At 43.4% G+C, this 11,582-nt stretch overlaps 1 protein-coding gene across 2 annotated transcripts in view; it reads left to right on the forward strand.

Moving 5' to 3' along the window:
- Positions 1-11,582, forward strand: part of MED14 (mediator complex subunit 14) — an 87,929-nt gene that overhangs the window by 67,926 nt on the left and 8,421 nt on the right. For both annotated transcript variants that reach the window (XM_006148886.2, XM_027772029.1), the window contains exons 23-26: positions 2,138-2,249; positions 6,636-6,767; positions 8,663-8,845; positions 9,805-10,040. In XM_006148886.2, coding sequence (XP_006148948.1) covers positions 2,138-2,249; positions 6,636-6,767; positions 8,663-8,845; positions 9,805-10,040 — 663 coding nt within the window. The remainder of the gene's footprint in view (positions 1-2,137; positions 2,250-6,635; positions 6,768-8,662; positions 8,846-9,804; positions 10,041-11,582) is intronic.

Consider the following 11,582-nt stretch of genomic DNA (forward strand, 5'->3'; position numbering starts at 1 on the left):
TTTTTTTTGGAGAGGTGTTTGCTATAGGGCACATGCGCTCACCAGACAGAGAGAGAGAGAGAGAGAAAACGAGAAATCACCCCACAGGGGGGATAGCCACGCCGTAATCCCTTCTCCTCCATTCTCTTCTCGGGATCTTGGGCACGCACGCACACGCGCCCGGCGTGAGTTTTAAGCCACCGGGTCTGGGACGCGAACCGCAGTCGACTACATGAGAGTCCAGCAACATAGCCATTACGCTAACTGCTGGTCCCAAAAGTTGGTAATTCTAAGTAACAGTTGGTATTAGGAGCAACTGAAACTTTCATTCACTACTGAAAGGTGTGTAGCATGGTACAGCTCCCTTAAGATAGTGTCTAGCAGTATTCCAGAGTTGCTAACACTCAACATGAGGCACGCATGTGGTTTAACAATTCTTCCATTAGGTAAATAGACAACAGAAATGCATCAGAAAAGACAAAGATGTTCATAGCAATACTATTTCTCAAAAAAACTTATAACAACCCAAATATCCAGCAACAATAGAATGAATGAATAAATCAGTGTCTCTTCATACAATGGAGTAATACAGAAGTGAGAAAACGAACTACTGCTACATGCAATACCCCAGATAAATTTCACTGAGATAATGTTGAACAAAAGAAGCCAGCTATTTTAAAGAGCATACTCAATATTGTTATGAAATGAAGAAACGGGAAAAAACGAAGCTTGAGTAGTAAGAGTCAGGATAGTGCTTACCTCTGAGAGGTGATAAAAATCTTGAAAGCATTTAAGAGGGACCAGCAGATAGCTGAATAGTTATGTTGCTGGACTCCCACATGGCCAACCGCGATTTGGGTTTTGGACCCGGTGGTTTCAAACTTATGCATATGTGCATGTGTGCCCAAAAATCCCAAGAAGAGACTGGAGGAGAAGGGATTGTAGTGTGGCCATCCCCACAGGGGGTGATTTCTTGCTTTCTGTCTTTCTGTCTCTCTGCTGAGCACACGGAACCTATAGCAAAAGTCTCTTCAAAAAAGAAAAAAATTGAAAAGCAAAGGGAGTTTATGGGAGGGCTCTTGGGTATAAGTCATATTCTTAAGTACCTTGAGCTCTGTGGTATTTACATTGTTTATACATTCATCCAGCTGTGCATTTAATTTAAGATTGCTGTACTGAACTGTATGTGGTTCATACTTTAATAGATCGTTCTTGACTGAACTGCCATATTTCATCGACTCTAAACTCCACCAAACGTAAGGCGCACCTTTGTTTTATGTACTGCTAAGAAAGAAAAAAACATTGCCAGTTAAACCAACATGCCTATTTCTGGAGATTTGAAAACGTGGGGAAAATATGTGTTAGAGTCAATGAAATGGTAAATAAAGTATACAGGTAAATTGGTGCTCCGATAAATAAAATGAGCAAACAACATCTTGAGGAATAGCAGCACTGGTGTTGCAAGGTCAGGAAGGAGGATATTGGTATATATATATATATTTTTTAAATAATTATTTTATTTAACTTTTACTTATTTAATTTATTTATTTTTAATTTGACCAGAGAGGGACAGAGTGAGAAAGAGAGAAAGTGGGAGAGCAAGCCGCCAGGTCTGAGACTTGAATCGTGGACAGCCATGTGGGAGTCCAGCATCCCTAACTATCGCGCCACCTGCTGGTCCTGGATATTGGTATTTTTAAAACCCTTTTTTTTGAGAGGTTTTCACTATAGGGCGTGTGCGCTTGCCAGACAGACAGAGACAGAGAGACAGAAAGCGAGAAATCACCCCCCAGGGAGGATGGCCATGCCGCAATCCCTTCTCCTCCATTTTCCTCTCGGGATCTTGGGCACGCACGCACACGCGCCCAACGTGAGTTTAAGCCACCGGGTCCGGGACGCGAACTGCAATCGACTATGTGGGAGTCCAGTGACATAGCCATTATGCTAACTGCTGGTTCCCAAAACCTTTTGAAAGTCAGAGAGTTTTTAAAGATCAGTGCCGTTGATATATATTTTGTACATTTTCATACCTCATGTTTCTTATGTGATAACCAATAAAGCGTGGAAATGTTACCATCGTAGTTATAATTAGGGCAAGCCACATTTTGTTATACTGTCCAGGGTTGGTCATTTTACTGATATTTCATTTTCCTTTCAGCCGTTTCCAAAGCAGCCAGGAACATCAGGCGCCTACCCTCTTACTTCACCCCCTACGTCTTACCACAGCACAGTCAGTCAGTCTCCCTCTATGATGCACACACAGTCTCCAGGTAAGATATTACTTATTCTCTTGTCGTGCTTGGTTTTCAGATCCAACACACACACACACACACACACACACAGTGCATCCCACCTCAGCCTTCAGAAAGAACTCCTCTTCTAGTCTGTGGCTAGATTGTTGCTATTCATTCATTATGGCAGGGTCACGGAATCTGTGTCATGGTTCAAGAGCACTTTTTGAAAGTTTGCATTAAATGTTGTTGTTGCCCCGAGCCAGACTGACAGCACAATTCCAAGGCATCTTAATCACATGATCCATATCAGAGGTCAGCAGACTAAGGCCTATGACCCAAATCCCACCAACCACCTGTCTTTCTAAATAAAGTTATATTGGGACGCAGCCATGCCCATTTTTATGGCTCCCTCCCTGCCATAACAACCCCTTACAGAAAAAGTTTGCCAGGTCCTGGAATGTGTGAAGGGTGGCCACCCCCCTAGTCCCCAGAGCTAGGAAGTACATACCCTGCTTGTCCAGCTGTGTTGGTGGCCCCCATGAAGTACACTGTAAAAGTGCTTAAGAATGCCAGGTGTTTCTTTTTATTTATTTTTATTTTGAGAGAGATTTTTGCTATAGGGCACGTGCACTCACCAGAAAGAGAGACAGAGAGACAGAAAGCGAGAAGTCACCCCCCAGGGGAGATGGCCACGCCGCAATCCCTTCTCCTCCTTTCTCCTCTCGGGATCTTGGGCACGCACGCACACGCGCCCGGCGTGAGTTTAAGCCACTGGGTCCGGGACTCAAACTGCGGTCGACTACATGGGAGTCCAGCGACATAGCCATTACGCTAACTGCTGGTCCCAGATGTTTCCTTTTAACTGAGTGATGCCCTGCTCTCTCTTGAGCACTTGTCCTGGGCCAGCTTCTGCCTGGTTCGAGGAACCCAGCAGTGAACAGGATACCAGCCCTGCTCTCAAGCTTGTCATCTAGTAGGGAAGCCAGGAAGGTTTTTTTGTTTATTTGTTTTGTTTTTAAGTTTAGCCTAAAACATGTGATATATAACATAGAATTTTAAATGTAAGAAGTTAAATCATTTTAAAAAGTATATGTGTAGTAAAAACTATTTAAGGATAATACATCAGTCTAATCAGCTACAGTTTTGCTCCAGTAAAGGCCTTCGGACTGTCCTGAAAGTAGGACAAACATAAGACTATATAAAACCCTGGTTTTTATTGACCAACCCAGTAAATGCATTTGCTTCTGGGTTTCCACATTGAAATACAAACTTTGCAGTGCATACTTTTTTCCTTTATTACATTAAAAAAAATGATATGTATATATGTGTGTGTGTGTGTGTGTGTGTGTGTATAGATAGATAGATAGATAGATAGATAGATAGATAGATAGATGTGTGTATGTATGTGAGAAATTTATATAGACTGGCAGGACCTGTCCATCTGTACTGGAGAGATACATATAGGAACATCACTTGCTGACTAGCTATTTTCCTATGTGACTGGAATAACGTCAAACCTTTTGTCTAGAGAGGTTGTGAAAATGAGTGAAATCATTCACATCAGGTATTTAGCCTGGGGCCTGGCACATGACAAAGGCCTTTGACTAGCCTGCTGTAATCTGCCTTGCTGCCTAGATCGGGCTGCTCGGCATCTACCACTGCCTGGGCACTCGCATCCTAGCAGATCCCGCCTCCTTGGTATGTCTCACCTTCGCCACACAAATCGCTCTTCACATTACTACAGTTGCGCAGTTTTTTTAAAAAAATGCATCTTCATTGAAAAAATCTTTTGTGTGTATGTGGGATGCTTCCTATATTTGGATTCGTAGATAAACTGACTTCAGCTATGATGCCAAGTGTGGCGAGTGCTACAAAAGGAGTCACTCAGGCTCCTGAAAGAGCATTCGGCAAAGGGATTGGACTGTTTCTTCCCTGGAGATGCCTGGCCAGCCTGGCTTCCTCCTCCCGCACTGGTCAAGCTCATCCTTGAAGGATAGGTTGGAGTTAGCCAGGTGCAGGGGCACAGTCCACAGTGTGTGTGGAGCCCAAGGTTCCCAGGAATGGTAGACTGTCCCAGATGACTAGAGCATGGGGAGACAGGGCTGTTAAGAGATTTTAGCCTTTACTGTGTGGGTAACAGGAAGCCATCGTTAGCTTGCAGTAGGGGCTGGCTAGAAATAGGTTAGTATAACAGAGAGGAACAAGAGTGGTGGAGGGGTAGATTTCACAGAGGAGGAGGAGAGTTCTCTTGAACCTATTGATTTTGCAAGTCCCGAGGGACTTCTGAGCCAAGATGTCCTGTAGGCTACATGGAGGCCTACGGTGCGTCAGAGATGGTTGGAGCACAGATGAAGACTTGGAAGTTACTGTCATGCTGGAGTCCCTGACGTCGAGTGGGTGGACGAGTTCAGCCCCTAGAAGCTCCAGGGGTCATTGGGGAAGGAGCAACTAGGGAGGAAGAGGAAGTGGTCGAACAAGAGAGACAGGGCCATAGAGCCCCAGGGGGTAGGTTTTTAGGAGACAGTTGAGATTGGTTTTGCATAATAAGAAGGGAAAATCATTATTTCGTAAACAGGGATAGAGTGCTTACTGCGTACCAAGTCCTCTTCTAAGTCCTTTGTCCACTTGCTCCTCACAGCAAGCTGGCGGCATTGTTTCCCTTACCCCCATTTTATGGTGGAAAATCGAGGCTTGGAGAAGTTAAGTCACTTGTCTAGATCATACAGCTAAATAAGTAAATTCAACACTTCAAAGTTTAGTCAAGTTGATCAACATATGTACTGAATTGAAGGCATCGTTTCAGGTGCTACAGTACATCAAAATACAAAAGGATCAGGGTCAGCAGGTGGCGTGGCGGTTGAGGCGCTGGACTTGTACATGGCCGACCATGGTTTGAGTCTCAGACCCGGTAGCTTGCTTTCTCACTCTCTCTCCATATCTCTCTCCAGTCAAATGGAAAAAATAAATCAACAAAATTATTTTACGTGGTAGTAGGGGATTTGAAATCTGCTGGTTTCGAAGATAGTTGCGGTAATGTAGCAAGTGTATTCATGTTTGTTTATTCATAGTTCTAGCAGCAGTAGTTCCCACTTTCATAATCCTCCATTACAATTGGTCCCGTGGCTTTACATGCCATTTCTAAGTTCAGATTTGTTATATCTCCCATCTAGAGCTCACCCCCGAACGCCAATCCTTTATCTTCTAGCTTTCTATTCAGTGTTTCCACGTAATGTCCAGTAGATAGCTGAACCTAAACTCTTCATCCCCTCGCACCACAGTGCCGAGCCTCCCACAGACGCTGCAGCTCAGGAAATGGCAGCCCCTTCCTTCCTCCCGCTTGGGCCAGAGCTGGTGGAGCCATGCTGGGCTCCTTCCTTTTACCCGCATATCCAGGCACTTACTGACTACATCCCTCAAGCCTTTCCCAAGAACCCACCCACCTTCTCCTACCCCACCGTCCTGCCACCTTTGTCCCAGCCACTGGTCCTGTGGCTTGGACTATTGCAGTCTGCTCTGACTGGTTTCCGTGTCCCAGACCTTGCCGTGCAGTCTGTTTTTCCCACAGCAGCTAGATTGATTGTTCTGGAACAGAAGTTAGTTCACGATTCTTGCTTCTAGCGCTACACTAGCTCCCCACCCATTCAGGGCAAACCCTAAGTCAGAATGCCCTACAAGTCCCCATGTGATCTGCGATCGACCTGCGTCCCACCTCCCCACCGCAACCTCTCTGACCTCACCTCCTCCCGCCTCCCAGCCCCTCGCTTACTCTGTCACAGCGACACCAGCCTCTTCCCTGTTAGCTGTAACCGTCTCCACCGTTGGGGCCTTTGCACAGCTCCTCTGTTTGCCTAGATCTTATCCCCTGGGTAACCTCACGCCTTCTTCACTTTCTTCCTGTCTAAGCTCATGTGTCCCCTTTCCAGGTCTTCTCTGAGTGCGTTCTAGAAAGAACAATACCCACCTGCACTGTACATGCAATTGCCCCCTGACCTTGTTGTTTTTCTGCATAGCATTTACCACTACCCGACATATATTGGTCTTTCTCATGTCCTGGAATATAAGCTCCATGGCGGGGGGGGGAAGGGGTTTTTGTTTCTTTTATTAACTACTGAATCCCCAGTACCTAGGACAGTGCTTGGCGTGAAGTTGGCATTCATGCCTACTCGTTGAATGAATGAGTGAGGGAAAAAAAAGCACACTGGGCTTTTATTTTTTCAACTCAGTCAATGTAAGACCTAGAATTTGGGCCCATGGAATTGGACTCTTTTTCAATAATAAAATCTTTCCAGTTTTTCTTCGTGCTTTTTATGGGAGCTTTGCTACTTGTCATTTTAGTCTGTAGGAGCATTTTTAACTTGGGGTCCTTGGACAGGACATAATATGTGTCCTGCAAGATCATCTATAATTATTTTCCTTTATTAGGAAATCTGCATGCCGCCAGCTCCCCCAGTGGGGCTTTGAGAGCCCCATCACCAGCGTCATTTGTTCCAACTCCTCCCCCATCCTCGCATGGAATCTCAATAGGACCAGGGGCCAGTTTTGCTAGTCCACATGGTGAGTCCACACATGGAAATCGCTATAGTATAAGAGCTTGATGTGAAAGTTACTTTTGTGAAATAAATTTTCATATTGCAAAATCAGTGCTTGCTTGCCGAAGTAACAGAAGAAGTATTGCTCGAGCCAAGAGAAAATAATTTTTTCTTAATCCCACCACATAGAGGTATGAACGACTAGTTAGTATTTCTGTGCTTTGGAGCCTCCCTGTCTTCCTCTTCCTCGCTCCGCCCTGCACTTCCTGTCACACGCTCCCTGCTCGCCTGCTTTCCGTCACTTTTGCTTGCTCTCAACCCACCTGCTTATCCCTCCCCTCAAACCCCCCATTCCCCAGGAAATGTGTACTCCATTATATGAATTGTACAAAGACTGGAACTTTTTGACTTTATAAGTTAATTCTAGTTTGAATTCAGATAGATGAAGACTAGAAGTAGTAGTCAGTGAAATGTGTCATTTCTATTCCTCCAGCTACCTAGTTCCTCTTCTCAGAGGCCTGTAGCGTTATGAATGTCTTAAATAGTCTTGCAGAGCCGTTGTACGCATGCATGAGCAAGTACACGCCGATGCCCTTTCCCCGTCTCTTTTGTGCACACACGAATACCATGCTGTATCAGAATATAAAGAGCTTCTTCAGTTTTTAAGCTGTGTAGCATCTGTGATTTGACTTTTTCTTATTCGTATTTGTGGGACTGTCTCTGTCCGTGAAAAATCTACATCATCACACTAAATAGCTTCATAGCATCATTTCCTTGTCTGGGCCTACCATCATTTTACTGCTCTCCTATAATTACACGTTTAGAATATTTCCATTGTTTTCCAACTAAAAATGGTGCCATCTCTGTTCACATTCATGAGTATTTCCTTCGTTCCTAGAACGTATCAGATTATTATAAACTTATCAGATTATTTCCAATAAGTTCCTAGAACTTACTGTGGAATTACTGTTTCAAAGGCTTTGAGAAATTTAAAAGCTTTTGAAACATACTGCAAATTGCTCACCCAACAGGCTGTACCAATTTCCTATAGTGTCATACAAGAGTGTCTGTTTTCCTGCATCATTGTCAGCGCAGGGTATTAAGATTTTTAAAAATTTTGGCCATTTTGATAGATGAAAAATGGCACCTTATTATTTAATGTATGTTTTTTGATTATTAGTGACGTTTAACCTTTTATTTTTAATGTTCATTGGTATTGGTGTTTCTTATACTTCATGCCTGCCAGTTTGTATGCTTCTACCTATCGTGTTCTTGTGTTTTTTCTTACTGATTTATTACACTCATTCTTAATAAGTAAACATCATATTCTTTGTGATATCTATGGTAGAAGTATTTTCTCAGTTTGTCGTTTGGTTACAAAGGGATAGAAAATGTTGCAGGTACCTGCCAGATGAAATCTAAATATCAAATTGTTCAGGAAGTTGCTGCTTGCAAAACTTGACTTTTGGCTCACTTCTTAGTCAATGTAGCCTTTATTAAATAAAGAAAATGGAAAATTTCCCTCCCTTCAGCCTTCTCTGAGTAGAATGAAAATATAATTTATCAGGGTTAATTTAAAAGTATAGTATTTTTGCCCTTAAAGGACCTTTGAGGTTATTTGCTTACTACTTTCAAGCATATAGTAACATTAAGTAGATGGTTACAAATGCTGAAGCTTGTGAAAGGTGGGTTTTATCCCTTATTAGTTTTGTTTTAATGTTTGTAATTCTTGTGAGTGTTAAAAAGTACATAAACTATAGGAAATAGAGACTCAAAAGTAACATACTAAGAAGTGTTGAGACTCAGTAAAATATATTATTGAAAGAAAAAGTAAAATGATCACCATGGAGAACTTGAATGGTGTCAAATAATTTTCAGCTACTAGAATACAGGTTTTGAGAAGTGTTTGCTTCTTTATAGGAACTCTGGACCCCAGTTCCCCGTACACTATGGTATCACCAAGTGGAAGGGCAGGGAACTGGCCAGGGTCTCCTCAAGTGTCTGGTCCCTCACCAGCAACACGCATGCCTGGAATGTCACCAGCCAACCCATCGCTACATTCTCCAGTTCCAGATGCTTCTCATTCCCCTCGAGCTGGAACAAGTGAGTATCATCCAAATGGTTCTGTTCTTTTTCAGGTTTACCAGTAAATGACCTCTTCTATCCCATCTTTACATTCCAAAGCCATGACCTACATGTCGAATGGGAATACTTAAAAACTTAAACTTTTATCCATTTAGTAACTCAGTTAACAGTAAATTTGCAAAGTCAGGCAAAATATTAGAAAAAGGAATATCTCCTCTAGACATCATTGCGGGGGGGGGGGGGTGCTAGTAATTAGTTGACGACTTTTAGCTGCCAGGTTGGCCCTTAAAAGATGCCTTAAGTTAACGGGCAGAGTTATGCAAATTAATAAAGAAGAGAAGAGTTTTACAGATTTATTGGTTAACCTTTAGCTATGTAACTGTCAGTGGCTTAAAATGACAATATTATATTGGCTCACAGTTCTGCAAGGTGACAATTTGGGCTGAGCACAACTGGGCATTTCTTCTAGGCTGTGTCTGCTGGCCTCACTCCTGTGCCTGCAGTCAGCTACTGGGTTGTCCGGGGATGAGCAAGTCTAAGATACCCTCAGCTGGCGTGGCGTCTTTCTGCTCTGTGTGGGCTCCTACATGATTATGGGCCTGTTCAGATGGTGGCCAAACAGAGTTCCAAGAGGACAAGTGGAACCCCATACTTGGAACCAGCCCGGTGTCACTTTCATCATACTGTGTTGGCCAAAAGCGTGTCACAAGGCGAGGCAGATTCCAAGCAGAAAAGTAGACTCTATCCCTTGAAAGAGTTTCTACAGATTCACATTGCAAGGGGCATGGATACAGGGAGGGGAATAAATATGACTGGTTTTTACTAACAAAGAGTTCATATATGATTTTTGCACCCCAAGGAATGACAAAATGGTACAGATGGGTTTTGAATATCAAAGATTTGTATTGACAGTAAAAGAGAGCACAATGAGATAGTATGTGTTTGTACATGAAATGACATGTCTTCCTTCCCTAAAGGTTCCCAGACAATGCCGACGAACATGCCTCCACCTCGTAAACTACCTCAGCGCTCTTGGGCGGCATCCATACCTACCATCCTCACTCACAGTGCCTTGAACATTTTACTGCTGCCCTCTCCGACGCCAGGCCTCGTGCCCGGCCTGGCAGGTAGTTACCTTTGTTCTCCACTTGAGAGATTCCTTGGATCAGTCATCATGAGACGACACCTTCAGAGAATTATTCAACAAGAAACGGTATGGGTACCTAGTGATTTGTAAGTGGTGATTGTCAAAGGTGAAGTGCTAAGTTGTCTTGCACAATAGCATCTGAAGTGACGTTCCCTCGCCTCCTTTACCAACTTGTTAGAATTAGGATTTTTACCCTGTTTTAGCATTAAAAAATGGACTCAATGGGGCCAGCAGGTGGCATAGTGGTTAAGATACTGGACTTCCACATGGCCAGCTGCGATTTGAGTCCCAGACCTGGCAGCTTGAAACTCATGCTGGGCGCATATGTGTGCATGCCCAAAATCCTGAGAGAAGAATGGAGAAGGGATTGCAGTGTGGCCATCCTCCTTGGGGGGGTGGGGGTGATCTCTCGCGCTCTGGCTCTCTGTCTCACTCTGTCTTTCTGGCGAGTACATGCACCCTATAGCAAAAATCTCTCTCACAAAAAAAAAAAAAAAGGACTCCATTAGGTGTGTTTCTCATTCTTAGGTTAACATATTTCTGCATTTTATGCTTTGCTGTGCTGCAGTTTCCATGTGATGTGGCTAACATGGACTTAGAGAGAGGTCAGCACAGTGCAGAGGACCAGTGCACAGAGACTCTGGCCTTGCATAGAATAGCATCCCAATAACTATCTGGCCTCTGTGTGCCCTTGCAGGCAGGTCGACCTTGAATCTGAGTCTTCATTAAAATGAAATGATGATTGCAAGAATGAATGCTGCTTTTTAAATATATGAACAATCGAATTTATTTAAAAATCCTTGTAGAAAAGACTTCCGACCTATCACATTGGTGATCTAGCCTTTGTAGATAGTTCAGAACTGAGAGCACCAGTTCTAGAACCAGACTATAGCCAGGCCAGATCTCCTGCTAGTATGCACTTGGGCCAGTTTCTTCACCTTTCTGGTAAGAGGATCTTCCTGACTGATCGAGTTGGGGAATTTGAGAAATTTCATGTAAAGCCCTTAGTATAATATATTGGCATTTAATGCATATTAATTTTTTATAATTTTTGTATTATGAACATATGTATTAGTGACAGGAAAATGGCGAGTGTTTAAAATATCCACTCGGGGCCGGCAGGTGGCGTGGTAGTTAAGGGTGCTGGACTCCCACGTGACTGACTATGGTTCAAGTCCCAGAATTGGTGGCTTGCTTTCCATCATTTTCCATTTTTCCATTTCCATTTTCCATTTTTATTTTCCATCTCTTTCTCTCTCTTTCTGTCCCTATCTGGTCAAATTAAAATAAAATAAATAAAGTTAAATAAAATAATTCCTTAAAAACTAAAATATCCACTCAACATTACGCACAAAGTCAAAATATAAAGGGTTCAACATACATTGAACAATACGATTAAAAATGATGATCAGGGACCAGCAGTTAGCGATAATGGCTATGTTGCTGGACTCCCATGTAGTTGACTGCAGTTCACGTCCCAGACCCGGTGGCTTAAAACTCACGCCGGGAGCATGTGTGTGCATGCCCAAGATCCCGAGAGGAGAACGGAGGAGAAGGGATTGCGGCGTGGCCATTCCCCCTGGGGGGTGATTTCTCACTTTCTGTCTC

This window comes from Tupaia chinensis, unplaced genomic scaffold (genome assembly GCF_000334495.1).
Source record: "Tupaia chinensis unplaced genomic scaffold, TupChi_1.0 Scaffold000248_2, whole genome shotgun sequence".
NCBI lineage: Eukaryota > Metazoa > Chordata > Mammalia > Scandentia > Tupaiidae > Tupaia > Tupaia belangeri.